General features: G+C 39.6%; 1 protein-coding gene across 4 annotated transcripts in view; it reads right to left on the reverse strand.

Annotated features, from left to right (window-relative positions):
* NPR3 (natriuretic peptide receptor 3) overlaps window positions 1-20,632 on the reverse strand; it is a 105,179-nt gene that overhangs the window by 54,048 nt on the left and 30,499 nt on the right. Inside the window, exons 5-8 of one of the 4 annotated variants that reach the window (XR_011723148.1) lie at window positions 20,246-20,340; window positions 13,722-13,857; window positions 12,476-12,560; window positions 7,908-9,593 (exon numbers count right to left, since the gene is read on the reverse strand). Coding sequence is in view for 2 of the 4 variants with exons in the window: in XM_071729879.1 (XP_071585980.1) it covers window positions 9,482-9,593; window positions 12,476-12,563; window positions 13,722-13,857; window positions 20,246-20,340 (431 nt within the window). In the remaining 2 variants the exon portion in view is untranslated. Of the gene's footprint in view, window positions 1-1,915; window positions 9,594-12,475; window positions 12,564-13,721; window positions 13,858-20,245; window positions 20,341-20,632 lie in introns of those variants that run through there. The other 3 variants (XR_011723147.1, XM_071729879.1, XM_071729880.1) reach the window with 3 other exon arrangements.

Here is a 20,632-nt window from a genome sequence, read left to right on the forward strand (position 1 = left end):
ACAAAGATTTGGCTCAAATGCCACCACAATTTTTCAGAAATGTGATGAATGCTCCTCAAGAAATAATTTCCTAAGAAAGCCATAAAAATGTGCCCAGCTAGGTCACAGGATATCTAGAATGGTATCCAAAAATTGCTACCACTGAAGACCAATAACCATAAGTAATTCCACAAAATGGAATTTTTACCTGTCAGACGGGCTGATACTCTGACAAAAAGATACCCAATACATCATAAATACAGGCATGTAAGACTGTATACAATTCATCAAATATATATCAAGCATTCATTTTGATGGATAAGCTATTAAAGAAAAAAAAATCTAGCAACAGCAAAAGGAAGTCCTACCACTGTCAAGATGATGACCTGTTTTACTTGCACTAATAACTTTAGGATATAATGAACGTAAATTCAGCAATAATCTTTCATACAATATTCCCAAGTCTAAGTGAAAATTTTATTTTATTGAAGCTGATTTTTTTTTAAATTCCATTGTATCAATGAAGGCAAGATGTCAGATTTTTCTCCTGCTGATTTCCCTGCCACATTATTCCTACAATATAGCAGCAGTAAAGCACAGGTCATTACTGCTCTCAGTTCTAGAAAACTTTGAATGTTAGTAAACATCAGTAAACAAATCTTTATCCTGACTAGAACCTTAAATTGCTCATGGAGACTGGAGGTGCATCATGTAAAATGTGCACTTTTGAAATAGGTCACAAAACACCTTTAACAATTACTACAGTAATCAGGAAAACAAAATGCTACTTGTACGATTTTTTCTACAATGTTTTATAGAGAAATACTGGAAAATCACTTGGTATTTCCAGAGAATTCCTGTCTGCAATGGGATGCAGACGTAAGCATCTAATCATCAAGCAACAGCAGGAGAAATAGTAATTTCTATCTGTACAAGATTTATACAATTAGAAGTATATGTCTGAGGAGGCAGATTTAAAATCACCTCAGTTGTAGCATATATTGGGAATATCTTCCACAATTTCAGAAAGTTAATCTCTTTGTACACCCAGTCAGCTGAACAAACTGTAAATATTAATTTCCTTGTTAATTAACTCCTTCAGTTAACTAAGTTACAAATACAGAGATTTACCAATTCAAATTTATACTGCAGCGATCAAAGTAGTTTTACCATCTTCTAACTGAATGGGCCTCTCCAAGCCTGTACTTTTTAATCCATGTTTTTTTTCCAGAGCTGCAAAAAGATTTTAGGTTAACCCTGAGGATGTTTCCACCTCTCTATAAACTCTCCAGTGAATTCTTGGTACTTGTAGTTTTGATATGATTGTGATCAGATATTTCTTCTTCATACACATTTCCAAGTTACTTTAGACTGTAAAGGCTTGGCATACTCTCAAGTAGGAATCTTACATCTGGCTACACTGCTACAACAGACACATGCATTCAGAAAGCAGAATGCTAGACAAAACAGGATAATTTGAAGACTGTATCTAAAAGCACAGGAAAGAAACATAATTATATTTCACCTATTTGATAAGATTGCTGCAAATAAATGAACTTGTAGCTCAACAAAATGTGTAAGTTTTCCCCCTCTGCAGTCTATAAATTAATGCTTACTAATTAAGGTTCCTATTTAGTTTCATTTCTGGAGGACTAAGAAAAAAAAAAAAAAGAAAAATAGCCAGTTTGTTTGTATTGGATAAAACTTTTTCCAGGGTAAAACTTTTAACAGGGGTAAGTCTCTTTCCAAGGAAAGAGGTTAGATTGACTCCTGATTTAATCAGTTGCTAATCTTCATTGAAATCAAGGATTTATATGGTGTTTTAGACTCAGAATAATCCTCCTGTTATTAATCTGTACCATCTGATACTACCAACTGTAGGAAACAGACCACGAACGCAGTACCCAGGTGACAAGAGACGCCACTGAAACAGATAACATATTCCTATGTATTTAATGGAAATATTTTGTTACAATTTATGTTATGTAATATTCTTGCATTTTTAAAATGTGTGAAAGAAAATGCACAGAATAAAAAGTCAGAGGACAACAATTAATGTAGATACATTAAATGACCAAGTTGTAAAAGAAATAAAATACATTACACAAATAAACAAAGGTTATATCCACAGTCATGAATAGGCACTCTCTTCTACACAAAAACAACAATAAATAAAATCACATTATATGCAGATAGTTCTACTTACATCAGTACAATATACTGTGCAGCCTTCCATTTGTTTTCTACTAGACTGGTACTAGGTTTCTCTGTTGTCCAGTATTTTTACATTAGTAATGAGCAGTATCACCATAAAAAGGGGATAATGTCATTGTCCACAGTGTCTATCCTGAGTCCTCTTAGTTTTTTGATAATTATACCCTACGCATAAGAAACACAGCAAATTCTACCCAATGCCTTCATCCTGTTGCTCTACCCAAGTCTTCTCAGCAATTTTAGACTTGAACAGCCATTGAACAGTCAAAACATTGTTACTAGGTAAATAAATACCTAAGCTAAGAATGTGGTACACCCTGAGCACATCTAATGTACCACTTAAAACCCATTGAAATTTTATGTAAGAGGGCTATATGGGATTTTAAAGGGGAGTAAGCTTTCTGCTGAGTCTCTAAGTAGATATTGAACAATAAAGACAGTGTACTCTGCAGAAAGAGCTCGATCCCATTTTCCACACAGTCAATAGGATCATCATGGGAGTACAGTCAATCCCTGAGCATTCTTCCACTTCACCCTTCCTCAGCTGCCAGGTTATTTTCCCTTTACTATCAACAGACATTTTAATCCCTTGCACCCTATACCGCAGAAGTCATCACAACATCTGCCACAAAGCTACATCAGGAAGATACTGAATATGAGAGGAAACATTCATCATCTCACACTGCAACAAGACAAAAGACCTTTGGTTACTAACAGTGGTACTAGCTTTTCAGTGGTGGATCATTCCTCTCTCACACTGCATTCAGTTCACAGACAAAGCGAAGTCCAGATGACTACCAAATAGGAACCAACATCACTGTGTTCACTATGTCTGCTGATAACTTAGTCTAACATCAGCATAACCTTGGGAGGGATGGAGGCTTGGGTGGAGAATTGTGTGTTCCTTGTGCATACCAGTTGAAATTACAAAAGAAATTACAAAACAAGGTTATTTTTTTAAATAGTCTTTTTTGGTACATTTTCTTTGCTTGCTCAAATGTCTTCTAGAAACATTGACATGACAGAAACACCAAGCAACAGTTCACACAGAGCGGATTTTAACCTTTCAAATATTTAACAACTACTGAATCCACCTAGGACTTCTGAAGTACTATAGCTTAACATAAAAACTTTTAACAGTGTTCTAATATTTAGAATATTTTGCCCTTGATGCAGAATATTAACTTAGTGGTTAGTGAGAGATTGTGAATGAATTCTAAGGCTCTCTTTTCAAAAACTAGTTTCATATGTTGTAAATTCAGTGTATATCAGTTAGGAGGCATTCTGAAAAATAAATTCTAGAAGTAATAGCATAATAAAACAGACTATGTAATGATACACTGGACAGAATTAAACACTAGCCCAAGAAAGCCTTGAAATCATGGCAGCATGACCTTCTTGATCATAACCAGTAGAAACCTCATAAAACCACCAAATTTAACCTGTTCCTTTCTTCCTATATGGGTGAGATAAATGGAGAGCTGCATCTATGCCAGACCTAGGGCTTCACTAGTGCTGAGCCTTCCTGTCATTCTCTAGAAGAGAAAAGACACTATCAAAGTCTGCAGCACAGCTTGCTGACCCCTGTAGAGAGCCAGGTCTGAGGTCTCTCGCAGCTATTTCAACAATCACTTTCCATCAGTCTCAGAGCTCAGATGCTAACAGATATCTGAGACTGGACAAAACATAGAAGCCTCAAGCCATCTGAACCCATTTCTGCCTCTAAGCAGGGATATACACAGTGCAAACACTTCTATTCTTCAGCATTAAAGGTTTGACACACATACAAATCTTTTTGCACTTTCAACAGCAAGAAAGAGGGCGAGGTGAGGGGACACACACAATACATCTGAAGGCAAAACCCTTTTCCAGCATGTGCTTAAACACGTATTCCAAAAATTAACTTCTGTATTTCTGTTTCTAAAAAGGGCTAACACTGCCACCTACAAATGTGCACTTTGCTGAAATTTGTTCATCACTCACAGTTGTGAGATAATTTACTAGGGCATGCTACTGATCAACAGAAAATGTATTTCTGTTCCCGTATGCCGTGCCGTGCTTTGGGGAGAGCAGTCACTAGATTTGATGTAATTTCAAAGCACCAATATTTAGGGTAAAAAAAAAAACAAAAAAAGAAACAGACTGACATCTGACATTACCTCACCATGCTTGGACTACTGCATTTTCTGTGAGCCCAGTGGTGCCCAGTAATCATACTATCTTTAAGGGGACTGGTTCTACAACCACAATTTGCAGTGCCAGCCCTGCGTGTTTCCAGAAGGAAAGGAGGCCAACTGCAAAATTCAGATTATACTTCAGGAAAGTTTTTAGACAATACAATTTTTCATTTTTCCTTGGTGAGGCAACTTTAGACAATTCTGTGTCTAAATACAAGACAATGGCTGGTGTGCCCATGGGCCAATGTGAGGTATGAGCTCCACCACAGCAACCAACAACAGCTGAAGTGAGGTAAAAACCTCTCTGTGAAGAGGGAGCACTTCTGACTAAATGATGGAAAATGGCTGTCTCTTTTCAAACTACTTCTGAAGCTAGGGAAAAGAGCATGAAAAAAATAGGGAATTCGAGATTGTTCACTCTACCCTGGGAGAAATGAGGAAATAATAACCTCAGCTGCTTTATTTAAAGAAACACAACAGCTACATGGCTACTCTGAAGCATAGAGGAGTGTAGTGAAGGATGTGGAACTGTCTTGAGCTCTGGAAAAGGTGGACTGAATTGCCAAAGAAATTTATGACCAGGACTATTAGCTTCCTGTCTTTGATGTCTATTCTTGGCTTTCCAGGAGTATTATTGCATTCATGAGGTGAAAACTGCACTGGAGCCAAGGTCAGCTAAGGCTGATGCTGCCTGTTCTACTGCAAAGCTGAGAAATTCACTGTGAACTGTTTCAAGATGCTGAGTTTAAAGCTAGAAGACACTTGACTGAGAGCCTAAGTTTACTTCCACTGAATCAATGAGTCTTTTTCCAGCAGCTTATAAGAGTGTGATTGCATCTCCATGCTGAAGAATGATTCAGAGATGAACCTCCCAGTAAAACACGCTGTCAAGGAGTACACTCTTATTTTGTCTAGGACAAAGCATTAGCTATGCCTTAATAATTTGCGATTAAAAAATAACAAAATACTTTCAGTTATGCGATGAAGCATTTGAAAGCAACAACCTCAACAAATAAAAAACAGTTCAATAAAATCTATTTGCAGAATGAATTAAATTAACTCTTTAAATAAACTGAATTCTGGACACAATCTTACAAGATGCTCAGCACTCTCAATCAAAAGTTTTAGTGAAGACTGAATTTCTCAGAACTTAACCGGGCTTGGTCTTCAGTGAAGAACTTCACAGAAGGAACTGGTAATTAACAGGTGATGATGGTAGTCACAGACAACAAAGGACATATAAACTGTCCATAAACAAAACTCCCGCCTAGACAAAGCACCTAGGCATCAGATTCAAAAGTTGTGGGTCTCAGCATACCAAATTGCAGGTAGTATTGAAAACTGCTTCGTCTTTGCCAACTTACAGTGCAAATCTATGTGTTGAAGAGGGTGAAAGTCAAGTAATTTGTCCATAGCATTTTCAAGAAGAGGATTTGGAGGTGAATCTGCTATTAAGGTGACCAGTATTGGGCAATTTAAATAAAAAACAAAAATTTGCAGAATTTGTCTTTGACAAAAAGAAAGTATGAAGCCACTAGTTGAGTTTCAATTTAACAGGCACTCCTGTAAGATTTAGCAATAAAAATAGAAATATGGGGGCAACCTTTCTCTGATTCCATGTGGTTCAGCCATGGCTATGATCACACCCTTTGGTCTAAACTGAGCAAAGCACTTAGAAGCTGAAGTTGAGTATATCTGAAGTGTGTTCTGAAGTACTGAGCTCAGTCAAGGCCATCCTTGTCCTGCTCTGCAATACAGATATATATTTATAATTTGGCAGTTTTTTGAAGCCAAAAATTTAAGTTTTGAAAACTCTTTTGGTAATCAATTATTATTATTTTGATTAGACATTCCCTTACAGAGTTTGAAGCCTAAACATTGCAGCATTGAGTTAATGCAGACGAGCCAGAAAGGAAAAGTGCAAAAGAATCTCTCTGCTTACTAATCTAAACTCAAGGCAATTTTCGATCTATGGGCCATAGAAGATCTGGGAAATTTTAGCAACAGGCCTGTGAAAGGTAGCTAAGAAGAGCAAGTTTAGTTATGCTATACAGCAATCTACTCATATGGCATGTCTTAAATGATCTCCACACTTCCATGGGAAAAATGCACAGGAAGGTATGCAACAAGTTAGAAAGACTAGAACCCACTGCTCTAAGACACTCTAACGTGCAAGAAGGGTTTACCTTTCTTAGGAGGTGCTGGGACTTGGAGCTGTGGCTAGGCCTCCATCAGCATCCCACCAACAAACATCTCAGAAACACACTTCTTCAGGTCATTAGCTAAAACCCTACATAAAACTGGGGATCAGAATTACAATCTTGTTAATAAAAAAAATGCCTTTTACTACACTTTTTCATTTTGATATCTTTAGTTACAGTGAGATAACACAATAAAAAAAGCTGTCTCAACAATTTTTGTCCCAGCCAGATCTGCTGGTTCAGATACTCTGGTCTGACCTAACTGCATGTGGCACAGGAACAATGCAGATCTACAATACTGTCTTGCTCCCTCACTAGTGACTGCTTGAGTACTAGTCCATGCTGCAAGGCAAGTCACAACAAATACAATTTTTAAAAAGTTTATGTGTAAATCGTACCCTCTTTTCTCTATATATTTAAAAAATTTCCTTCCCATTTTCTGTGGCAAATGAGTCGAATGGAAAGTAAAAATACTGAAGCATACTTCAAAAACAGAAGATCAAACCCCCTAGGAAATAATTTTAAAAAGACAAACCTTAAGCATGCTCAGGAGCTAGACACACTCAGCTGCTTGAAAGAAATTCTAAAAATCATCAGGAAGTCTACTTTTTTTTTTTCTCCCAACTTCACAGCAGTATGAATGCTGCTCTAGACTACGTTCTTCTCTGGTGCCCATAAAATAAGGAGGCTTCTTCAGAAAACTGTCTCTTAAGCGCATCATTACTTTGGCTGAGGCATCTCTGCAGAAAGCCTGGACAGGGAAATGGAATGATGGAAATCTACCATGCAAACAACAGATGTTACTCTGAGTTATCAAAGACACTGAATACACCAGGTCTATGCTAACCATTTATATTGGAGCTGCCCTGACAGTCAGGAAGCCCTGCCCTCCAAGTGCCTGGGACACTGGACAGTATTTCACAAGGACAGATAAGGAACCCCATGATGCGACAAGTGAAATATAAGAAACAAAAGTCCCAGGAAATTCGATGGGGTAATACCCCATCAACAAATAAAAAGCAGCAAAAAGAAGACAGAGACAGTTTTCACTCTTCATTCACTGCCAGCTACTCCAGAATGATTTCTCTGACCTCTCACTCTGGCTTCTCGGGGCCTGGGAGTTTTGTAGGATGCGGGATTCAGTGCCAGTTTTGAGATTTGATTTCAAGTCTGATTATGACTGCTAAGAGCATAAAGTTCTGCTTATGAAATCAGAATAGGATAAACCAAGAGATTTCATGCACTAGAACCAGTCATAGGTGGTTATTTTTCTGACAATATCTTCATGGCCCTTCACCACATTAAGATTATGTACTGTCCATTTCCATTTGCTGACTAGCAAGTACATTGTTCTCCTTTGTCTAGTAAATTATAACCTGTTGGTACCTTATTCATCAGAGATTCAGTTTTGCTCCTGGTAAAGTCAATAGTGAAAGACCCAGAGATACTGCTGGCAGCAGGATTAATGTCAGCCCATGAGTGGTGTTTTACCACCCTGATTCCTGAAGGTAGTTACCTGCATGTTTAACTGCACACACATGAACAGCTAATCTCACTGACTACAGGACTACTTAGCATGTGACAAGTTCATCATCATCATTTTCAGAGTCAGGGCCATCACCATATAGGCAACTGCATTTATTGTGTCTAATATCTATTTGAATGATGCACACACCTGGAGAAGAAAGTGGGGCAAAAAGTCTGTTAATATCTCTAAAGTCACTTCTTCTCCCCTAAATACTGGTTCTAAAATGTATTTGCAGCTGTTGATTTTCCCTGCATGTTACTCCTATCATAAAAAATATGTCTTCAAAACATCCTCTCCCTTGATTTTTAGTCCTACCAAAGCAAAAAATAGATACTTTAATAGAAAAATACAAGATACAAATATCCTAAAAATAAAATTCTGGCATGGAATGTAATTTTTACATAAAAAAGTGATCCCCTTTTAAATTCCTCAGCTATACAAACGCTTTTATATTTACAGTTTTGGATGCAGTCCTGTGCTCACTGAAGTTAATGGGGTTCTGCCATTGACTTCACTGAGAACAGGAGCAGACTCTACATGGACTGTATTTGCCTCTCTGAAAAGCCATGGCAGTGGAGAGAAAAGGAAAAAAAAACAACCCACATTTAAGAATGAAGAATTAGCCAGTCCTCTCCAGAGGCCAGATTATCTCTCTATATTGCACTCTTCATCCTTCAACGGAGTTATTCCTAACTCCCAGACCTTAAGAGGGAGAATCAATGCTTTTGATTGTGATACTACACACACAAGGAAAAGAATCAGAAAATTCATGTTTCCATCTGCCTGGTTTTCTCAGTGGAGTTAATTACACCCCAGAGGAGTCAACTACACGCAAGTGACAGATTCCTCCTAGAACTAAACTCCATATGCCAAATCTTGTATCCCCTGTAATCAATGGCAATGATTCAGTAATGCAGGACCATACCTAAAACAAACCCCCCCTTTTTTTTTCCTTTAGACAGCAACACAAATCTGTGCTGTGAAACTATATTTGATATTTGTGAGATGCAATTAAGGAAGGAGGAGGTGGTAGGAGCTTATTAAAAAAAAAAAAAAAAAAAGGAACAGAATGAGGCATTCCCCATCAACTAAACCCAGATCTGCTGCCCTTAATATATACCTTAAGAAATACTGTCTTTACATATTAAGTACATCTTATAACATCAAACTGCATCATTTTCTTTTTTCGTGAGATGAAAGGCCATGTGTCACAACATGATTAGTAAATCATTCCTGAGCTTCTGAAAGAAATTAAGACAGAATTACTGCTTAAAAGAGTGACTTCTTCAAGAGCTTCTTCTTTTTACACTTATGTCTTTGGTTGTGTCCTTTACCCTAATTCTTTTTATCCCTTGGAAGAATGGGATTCTTTTTCTTCTGTTTTATGCAGCAGAAAAATGAGATCTAATGGAGTCTTCACGTAACTGCCGATGTTTTCCCATGTTACAGTCTTCCTGTTGAGTTCGTCTCTCAATAGTTATTCTGTATTTCTTTCTGCATGAAAGGAGAGGAAAAGAGTAAGAAATCCTTCTGCAGCCATAGGATAACAGGACTTCTCTTATAAAGAATGCCTGTAGGGGACAGCTGGGTTCCAGTTGAAAAATGGAATGTGGCAGAATGTGAAACCCTGGTCAAAGATTAAAGTAGTTTGCCTCACAACATTTTACCCAGGCTCAAGAACGCCTGTCAATTTCTACATGGCAATCTCAAAGCACTAAACAAAAAATTTGCTTCTTTGAAAATTTCTGATCTAAGTGATTAGGAAGTTTTTGTGAAGTGTCCTGTGAACTGTGTCACATCACCACTTTATATTGATCAAAGCTGAATTTCCTTCCAGTATCTGGGGGAGAGAGGGGGGGGAAGTTGTGGAGAAAGGGGACAGGCACTTTCTCCAGAGTTCAAACATCAGACCGTAGTCTTTTTTTCAGTTGTGTTTCTCACTGAAACTATGTATATTAACTAATACTCCTATCTGTCTCTGAGAAAGCTACTGTTTGTTATGTCAGAGGAGGTAGTATGATGAATTAAGGAGTACGTAGAGGATAGATAAGAAGTAAATACAATTGCTCATGCATGAGACACAGTTTTTCCTGTGTGCCTTCCTCTAGGGACTTTTGAAGAATTGTTATGTTACTTAATACATCAAACAAGCCTTCTGCCTGCCTTTCAGCTTGCCCCTTAGTACCCAAATCTCTCCCCAAAATAGCAAGAAGATTCAGATTTATATTTTATACATTTAGGCTTCCACCAAGTTTCAGGATCAATTTTTCAGAAGGGCATTAGTCCAGTCTCACTGCATACAGTGCTGTTTGTGCAGGAATGCCAAAGAAAGCTCTGAACCACTTGCAATGTGTAGCAAGAGTCAGAGCTAGATACGTAGTAGTGGAAGGATGATTTTTCAAAACACACAGATTTGAATTTGGGTAACATGGCTCAATTGAAAGAGGAAGCCTACAAGTTCTGAACACATTCTCTAGACATTTGTGTCTGTATCAGCAGGCTCCAAAATAGCTTAAAGATCTATGTTCTTTACTCCATTTTTGCATTTTCAAGACTGATCCTTCCACAGGCCAGAGGATGCATGGTAGTTGCTCACTCACCAGGACACATTCACGTTTTAGAACTCTAGCTCCTTTCAAACCTAGGTATTTAGAATTACTTTCCAAATCTTTAAACAGTTTGTATGCACACTCAGCTGTGTTTATGCTCTTTTATGGTAATCCATAATGAGATGTAATCAGAAGGTACAGATACAGTTTGAAAGACAGAGAAGCTGCAGTTAAAAATTACTTCCAGGTACACAATTCCTAGACCTGCATTGTCTGAAAATCTGACCCATACATTCTACTGTATTGTTTCCTATATTTATTCTAACAGTGGAATTAGAGATTTGTCCTTATTCCTTCTTCAATTGGGTGCAACCAGATGGTGAATTTATTCACATGTCTTTAGAAGTCTCTAAGGTGCAGACCTACCTGACAAGAGTACTCATGGCTTTCTCACTCAATGGAGAGAAACAGTAATTTCTAAGAGGCATTTTTCTGACCTGGTTTATCTTGTACATGAAGATGACATGAACTACACACAAAAAAGTACTACTTTCTCCCCTTTGGCCATCAGTAAAAAGACAAGGTTTTGAGCTCAGGTGTGTACATCTATTTTTACAGACACTCACCTTTGCTCACAAGAACTTCCAATCAAAATCTTTGTGTCTGATGACTAAAAGTTTAAGTCCTGTTCCTATAGTGATGTTACTTTTAAACCAGCACAGGACAGATCTTTTACTTCATTTCTTGTCTTCACATACCAAATCCCTCCCAGTGTCAGCAATGCTAAAAGACCCACCTTAAAATTATCATCTTGGATTCAGAATGTTTTAAAGACTCAAGAACCTCTGATGACATTACTACAGAGACAGAATTGTATTTTCCCTCATTTGTCCTTTGAAGACAGTCTTTCATCACTCTCAGCTAACTGCTCTTGTCTCAAACCAAAATGACATGCTATATAAGCACTAAACACATGCTAGAATACAACCACCCTGCAGAATTTCTGTTTTAAGTACTTGATGAATAATTCTGGTTCCAGGGTCTTTTGAAAACTTGGAAATGTGCTGGTGAACCAAAGCACTTTTTGTTCCATTTTGTAATTTTGTTAGTTTCTCTTTACAACCAGATATTTTTATTGGATAAAATTATTTCATTCTTATATTCCATTTTCCTAGCTGCCTTTTATCTTCCGTGCCATCAACTGATAAATTACATATATGTAAGATGCTGAACATGTATAATTAATTTATTCTGTCAGTGTCAGATCAACACTCAGTACTTTAGATTTGCTGTCTAGCAGTGCAAGAATTATTTTACTTCACAGGAATACAAACCAGATCACCCTGCACTGACCTCAGCCTAGTAAGTGAAATACATGGCTTTGAATCCAACTGCTAACTTGGACTGAAACAGACATCTCTTTCTAGCTCAATTTCATACAACACTCAAAAACTAAGCATGGTACCAGGCAAGTGATATAAATCTCTTGCATGGTCACAGCCTGCAGTTGTGTGGGCACAGAGTACCAAACAAAGAGCCTTTCAAAGCCAAAACACTTTACTGAAGCAATCGCAAATGACTGGAACTTACTGAAATTATTTCCATGAGTAAAGTTACTCAGAGATGTAAGTGGTTTCAGGATGAGTCCCCGAGTCAATAAAATGATTTGGTTATACACAAAAGCAAAATCAAATGTGTTCACTGTCTTTGGTGAGAATGTTAGCATAGGTTATTATGGTGCCTCTCTGTCTCCCATCAAGGATGTTCTGCCAGGAACTGAGAGATTTGGATGATGATTTTACAAGATTTTCAATTAATTGGACTAACCTGAAAAAGTAAAAAGCCATTAATAATCCTGCTCCAAGCAAGGCGCCCACAACTATTCCTGTAACTGCTGATTCTCCTAGACCACCTGCTTGAAAAGGGGAAAAATAAACAATCAGTTCATATTGAGAACTATTTGAATTCACAAATTGGAAAATACACACAACTAGGAAATTAATAACCAACATCAGGTAATACCTAAAGCCTTTTGGAGCTCAGGATACCACAGGAACCTCATCCTTAGTTCCAGTTTCTGAATACTTATTTTCTGTGCTTGCTTTCTGTTTGATTAAACAAGCCCCCAAGACGAGTGTCAGATGAAGATACAATTCCGGAGATATGATCCACAGGAATGCTGTTAAGAAGCTGGTCTGCACAGCTTGGTCTGAATCATAGCACATACTGGAATTACAGTGAAATTACACTGCTCCCTCCTTTTTATTTATCCTTGAGAAAGGGGACTTTCACACATCAGGATGTGTGGAAGAAAGTGCATTGCTACACCATGCTGAGCATAGAGGGGATGGCCTGAAAACAATCTCCACAGCATGTGTATACACACAGATTTTTCAGGGATTGCAGAATTATCAGGCTGCAAATACCTTTTCACTCCAGGACTAGTAATTTGTTTTCTGCAAACAGATAAGCCCACCCTTTGCCAGTGAGGCACCTGTATCTTCCTACCCTTACCTCCTTGCAAAGTCCTACTCACTACAACATGGTCTGCAAAGTCAGTATATGGGAAAACAAGAACACCTTGGAAGGTAGTTCAAACCTTCTGGATTCCCAGGTGTTGCCACATTCATCTGACTTCACTTCTCAGCCTACCAGGGCCCTCACAGTGCCTTCTCAAAGCAATGGAAATCATTCTGCTTTGGGAGATCACTGGTCCCATCAGCAGTGACCTCCTCAGCTGCTAATTAACAATCTGATTATTCTCTGTTTGGGGTTTCAGTTATTTCTTTCTTTCTGGCTGAATGAGATTTTTACCTTTTAGCCTCTGGAAAGCCCTGAAGCTTCCAGGGTCTGAGGCTGTGCATCATGATTACTGTCATCTTCAGGGAAATGAATCAGACCAAGTACTACCCACCAGGGCTGCCAGATCTTAACTTCCCAAAGAGTCAGCAGAGAGTCATGATGCTGCAGTTGGGCAACTGTGCTATGCAATTAATTATGATCTGTTATGTTGCATCACCACATAGATTCCACTCTGAGAGCCTGGGCAGAAGCATTAAGTCCCTAAACTTACATGATTTACATGGTGTATTATTTGAGTGCTCTGAAACTCGGCTTTCATCAAGTCGCAGCCTGCCATGATTCCAAGGATATTTCACATTTGATCGGACTTCAAAACGCCCCTGCTTTCCATAGTAGTCCCCGATCACCTATGAAAAAAAAATAAAAAAAGGAAGGAGAAGATTTTCCTATCAGCTTAGGAGAGCAAAATAAACAGGACAGTGGCAGCACTCATTTGGGTTCCTGTGACTGGATGTTGAATCACAGAGAATGGGGCTGGAGAGGTCTGTGGGAGGTTATGTAGTGCATGCCCTGCCCCTGGGCAGGATCAGCTGAACAAAAGCATTCTTGACAGACCTTATCTAACACAGTCTTAAGAGCCTCTAAAGGTGGAGACACTACCTAGTTTCTGTAGGCAATTATTTCTGAACTTAGTTGTCCCTAACATGAAACCTAAATCTCCCTCGTTGCCATTATCCATCATTACCTATCTAATTTCCCAGGGACACAGAGACTCCTCCTTTCTGAAAAATCACTTTACATATTCACAGGCTTTTACCAGGTCTTTTCTTAGGCCTCCCTTTTATATAAACCCAGTTCACAGAATCTTTTTTAATCCTCCGAATATTCCTACTGCTCTCCCAGGGCTTTCTTCAATCACTCCATAATTGGTGGAGTGCTCAGGATTTGCACCCAGACAAGTGAAAGTATCATCTCCAGAACCTTGTGCACTGAGGCTCCCAACTACACACTCCAGGCTGGAACTTTCTGAAAGAAAATTTGCAAAAATCTGGAGGTACTTGATCATGGTCAGTGAATGTCTTAAATCTGAAGAACTACAACAACTATCATTCTCCAACTTGCATTTCTGATGCTGTTGACATGTACACAGAAAGGTCCTGGTAGCATAGACTTATTTCAGACCAATTCATCAAGATACTTTAGAATTTCAATCTTTAAACAATAAATAAATAAATACAGGCTTTATTCAAGACAACATATGTTGGATCTACTGCAAAGTCAAAGGACTAATCTGAAACATTAAAAAAAAAACTATGCAAAGAAATAAAGGCCAAATATCTTGACACTGAAGTAGTCAGAAGCAATGGCATAAATCCACTAAAAGACATACTTGCCCTAACATACATAAAAAACACATATTAATACATTGGGTTTAGACTTCAAGCCACTGATGGCATATGTAAACCTTTTACCTAAATTTCATGTTGAAGGGAGTTAAAAAGTAGTATTTGCCATGGTTAGATACACACAGGTAGATTTTATACTAAATAAAGGAGCTGATTTCTCTCCCAGTTTTTCTGGGAAAAAAGACTTTTTTCTAGAAAAAAGACTTTCTGAAACATTTGTTCAAAAGTAACAGAGAATTCAGTGAAAAGGGACAAAAAAAAGGAGAGGTAAAAAATCACAGAGAATATTTACAGGCAGCAGACTATTCATTAGCAGATTGTTCTCTTGATCAAAAACAGGAGCAGGAGAGTCCTCTGCCAGCAGGACTTACTAAATATAAAAGCATGCAGAAAGGCTTCAGAAGACCAAATAATTATAAGCAGTGCCCAAACAGATTCAAATCAGTAGTTGGATATGGATTTTTGAAAAGTGGAATAAACTTTAAGGGAGCAAGCAAGGAAGTCTCTGTTCTTCAGTGTTTCCACATGAAAAACTATTGCCTGTTACAGCATGAGCTTTAGTCATATGTAAACTACAGGGCTCCACACAAGGCTAAGAAACCTTCCTGCCTGTAAGAGACCAGAGGGCAAATTAGGTAATCTGGTGTTTTCTTCTAGCTTTAAATTCTGTGAATGCACCTGAGAAAACAGCTCTGCCCAAACACCATTCATCTGGGTCAGTTCAGCAGAGAAACATTCTCATGCAGACATAGAAGAAGTGGCAAAATTAATAAAACAAGCTATGAGAGAAACAATGCTTTTTGAGGCATGAGGGTAGAATGAATGTAGCAGGCACAAGTGTATCATGTGAAACCACATGCAAAATATGTTAACTGCATGTATATTTATATGCATCATAATGATGAGAAGCAGAGGGAAATTAAAATGAAAAATATGCGGTAAGGAGAAATGTAACATCAAAGAAAAAAAAATATTTAAACTGCAAACAAAAGACCAAAGTAAGGAAGAGCAAGGAAGGGATATTAAAATGATAAATCAGACAAAAATCTAATGAACTGAACTAAAAGAAGAGATACAAATTGTTCAAACCAGTTATCCCAACCAATATATACTGGTTTCAATTAATGACGATTACTCCTACCCCTGGGAGTGTCTGCAGTTTATTGCTGTAGTTTTTCAGTCAGTTCTACACGCCAAAACACAGTAGACAACCTCATGTTTTTTAAGAGGCTTCTTGAGTTTGTCTCTGCCACAGCACTGACAAGAACAATATACATAATTCACCAGATTCAAATCCACACACAGAAATATTCAGTTCAGTTCTACTGCTGCTTTATGTTTAAGCTTGATAAAACAGGGAAGGCCAGCTCAGGTTGATGATGACTTTGCAACTAACAGATGCTTTATCCTGCAGCTGGAGTTAGAGCAATGCAGGTATTAATAAACCCAACCTGATCATGCTACCCTCTACGTGCAACTGGTGCTGTTTCTCATGGATTGTGTTTAGCATCAGGCTGTATCCACTCCTGCTGCACAGAATTACAGAATGGTTTGGGACCTTGAAGATCATTTAGTACAACACTGACTAGACCAGGTTGCTCAAAACCCCATCCAACCTGTCCTTGAACATTTCCACGGATGTGGCATCCACAGCTTCTCTGGGCAACTTGTGCCAGTGTCTCACCACTTTGTCACTAAAGAATTTCTTCCTTATACCTAGACAAAATTTACTCTCCTTCAGCTACAAATCATTACTCCTTGTCATATTACGACACACCCTTGTAGGAAGTCCCTCCTCATCTTTGTTGTAAGCCTCCTTTTTATACTGAAAGGATGCTATAAGGTCTCCCTAGAGCCTTCTCTTCTCCAGGCTGAACAACCCCAACTCCCTCAGCCTGCACTCGCAGGAGAGGTGCTCCAGATCTCTGATCATCTTTGTGGCCCTCCTCTGGACTCACTCCAAAAGATCCATGGCCCTCCTGTGCTGGGGGCTCCAGAATTGGACACAGTACTCCAGGTGGAGTTTCATGAGAGCAGAGCAGAGGGGAACATTACTTCTCTCCCTGCTGGCCACGCTTCTTCTGATGCAGTCCAGGATGCAGTTGGCTTTCTGGGCTGCAAACACACATTTCTGGCCCATATTAAGCTTCTTATCAAACAACACCCCCAACTCCTTCTCTTCAAGGCTTTTCTCAATACGTTCTACAGCTAAGCTGCAATTGTACTTGCATTGCCCTGATCCAGGCATGGGACCCTGCACTTTATTTTGTTGAACTTCATTAGGTTGGCATGGGCCAAGCTCTCAAGCTTGCCAAGGTCCCCCTTCCTGGATGGCCTCCGTTTCCTGCAGAGTGTTAACCACACCACACAGCTTGGTGTCATCAGCACACTTGCTGAGGGTGCACTCAATCCCAGGTCTCCAACAAGGGTCTACAGACCCTTGAGGAACACCACTCATCACTGGTCTCAATTTGGACATAAAGCTATTTGACCACAGCATCTTCAAGCGTGACCACCTAGGTGGTACATACATCAAATTCATATGTTCCCAATTTAGAGACAATGATATAATGCAGGACAGTGTTGAATGCTTTGCTCAAGTCTAGGTAGATTACATAAGTTGCTCTCCCCTTGTCCATCAATGCCATAACGCCATCATAAAATGCCACCAAATTTGGCACATATGATTTGCCCTTGGTGAAGCCATGCTGGTTGTCAGCAATCACCTCTGATTTTCCATGTACCTTGGGCAGAGACACCAGGATAATCTGCTCCACGATCTTGCCAGGCACAGAGATGAGACTGACTGATCTGTGGTTCCCTAGGTCTTCCTTTTTTCCCCTTCTGAAAACAGGAGTTATGTTTCCCCTTTTACCAGTCAGTGGGAACTTCACCAGACTGCCATGACTTTTAAAATTTTATGGAAATCAACTTTACAACTTCATCTGCCAGCTCTCTCAGGAGGGTCTTGTCAGGTCCCATGGGCTTCTGCTCTTTCATAGAATCATAGAATTGGCTGGGTTGGAAGGGACCTCTGAGATCATCAAGTCCAACCCTTGATCCACTACTGCTGCAGTTACCAGCCCATGGCACTGAGTGCCACATCCAGTCTCTTTTTAAATATCTCCAGGGATGGAGAATCCACTACTTCCCGGGGCAGCCCATTCCAATGTCTGATCACCCTCTCGGTAAAGAAATTCTTTCTAATGTCCAACCTAAACATTCCCCAGCACAACTTAAGACCGTGCCCTCTTGTCTTGCTGAGAGTTGCCTGGGAAAAGAGACCAACCCCCACCTGGCTACAACCTCCTTTCAGGGAGTTGTAGAAAGTGATGAGGTCTCCTCTGAGCCTCCTCTTCTCCAGACTGAACACCCCCAGCTCCCTCAGCCCTTCCTCACAGGACTTGTGCTGGATCCCTTCACAGCCTACTTGATCTTCTCTGGACCTGCTCCAGCACCTCAATCTCCTTCCTGAGCTGAGGGGCCCAGAACTGGACACAGTACTCGAGGTGTGGCCTCACCAGCACTGAGTGCTTTCAACAGTCTCAAACCTGCTCTTCTCCTACAGTGGGCAGATCTTCTTTCTTTGCTTTCCGTAGTTTGGGTGGTATGGCCAGAGCCCTTCTAGTGAAGACTGCAGCAAAAAAGTCATTGAACACCCCACCTGACCAGGTCTTCTGTTTTCTGCTGGAGAATGCCCACATTTTCCTGAGTCTTTCTTTTTTCACTGACATACCTGTGGAAGCTTTTCTTGCTACCCTTGATGTTCCTGTCCAGATTTAATTCTATCAGGGCTTTAGCTTTCCTAACCTGATGCTTTGATTGCTCAGACTACATCTTTGTCTATGTTAAGCACCAAGCCATCAATGCCAAGCACCAATTTCGAGCATAAAGCAGAGGGGTGGGAATTAGATTATCTTGTAGGTCCCTTCCAACCCTAATCCTAACCAATGATGCATTCTATGATTTGTACTCCTCCCAGGCTGCCTGTCCTTGCTTCCACCTTTTGTAGACTCTTCTTACATCTAAGAGTTTCCAGGAGCTGTTTGTTCATTCATGCAGGCCTCCTTTTCTGCCTTCCTCTTTGTTGGAATCCATTGCTCCTTGGATGATGGCTTGGAGATGACTACTGAATATTGATCAGCCCCCCACTTTGGCTTCACTCTTGTCCAGGATTTTATCCTAAAGAACCCTACCAAGCAGATCCCTGAATAAATCAAAGTATGCTCTCCTGAAGTCCAGGGTTGTGAGCTTGCTGCACACCCTCCTTGTTTCTCTAAGGATCCTTCATTTCTGGTTGTTGGAACCAAGGCTGCGCTTAAGCTTCACATTCTCCACCAGCCCCTCCTTGTTGGTGAGAACAAAGCCTTTTGAGCATAGCACCTTCTCTTGTTGCTTCCCCTACTACTTGGAGAGGGAAACTGTTGCCAAAACATTCCAGGAACCTCCTGGATTTCTGGTGCCTTGCAGTGTTGTCCGTCCAACAGACATCAGGGTGACGGAAGTCTCTCATGAGGACCAGCTTTGTGAATGCAAAGCTGCTCTGATCTGTCTATAAAGAGTCTCATCTGCCAACCCCTCTAGCCAACCCCTACTATGACATTGTCTGTTCTGGTCTTCCCTTTAATCCTGACCCATGAGATCCTCATCCATCCCCATGCAGAGCTACAGGCACCACGGCTGGTCACTGATGTAGAGGGTGACACCCTCTCCTCCCCTACCTGTCCTACCTAAAGAGCTTGTATCCACCTATTCCCATGCTCCAGTCACAGAAGTCACCAGTCATTAATCTGATGATGCCAACAACATCATAGCATCCAGTGGAATTACCCATGTGGTGTATATGGAGCCTGTTTAAAATGTCTCAAACACCAAAAATAAAACACTCAGGTTTTACTGGCTAAAAAACAAGGTGAGGCAAGGTCTGTACTCCTGCATGTGGTTGGACACAGGATAAGATTAAAATACCTGTCCTCACTGTTTTTATCCATTGGGGTAACTTTGGCACCCCTGTCGCTCCAAGATTAATCTCTCCTCTCACCAATGCATAAAGGGTGTTGCTCATTTTAAACAATGATTTTTCATATTCAGAATTTATCAGTGCTTAGCTAGCTTGTGAGATTTTACCCACTAACTTTTAAAAACACTAAAATCGTGTGAAGAACAATGTATTGTAAGTCAAGAAAATGAAAAAAAAAACATTAAGATAATTACTTCAAGATAATTCTTCTACAGAAAGGATTTGGTCTCTGTATTGGTCTGATAAAGCACTACCACTTTAATGTGTATTTTAAATAAACAGATGACCACCAACTACATGGATGGTACCATGTTACATTACACTGGCTAATCCATCAGTAAGGAACTGCAGTAGTGTTTGTTTCCTTACCTCCTGAGTGCCTGCCTCTGGGTCTGTCATTCCAATCACAGAGAAATCCCCGTATCTGTCTCCATTGGCATCAATGGACACCTGCCCTGCAATGCCTAGAGAAGAGTACATTAGGAATTAGAAAATCAGTTAGTTATAATGCTGAGCCTTTCCAAGGAAAACAAAACAAGAAAACAAGAGACAGGTTTTATAGACTGATATGACAGGAAATCTCATCAGTCTCCCAGCATTTTTGCTGGCATTCCAAAAGATATTGTAATTTCATCTCATTGTCTGCATTCCTGAATTCTTAACATTTCTCCCTTTTAAATATCAAATGTGTGAGACTGTTTAGGGAACGGAAGAGAAAAATCTAAGCCAAAACCCAGCATGCAAAAATAAAACACA

Source organism: Heliangelus exortis, chromosome Z, assembly GCF_036169615.1.
Source record: "Heliangelus exortis chromosome Z, bHelExo1.hap1, whole genome shotgun sequence".
NCBI classification, from domain to species: Eukaryota; Metazoa; Chordata; class Aves; order Apodiformes; family Trochilidae; genus Heliangelus; species Heliangelus exortis.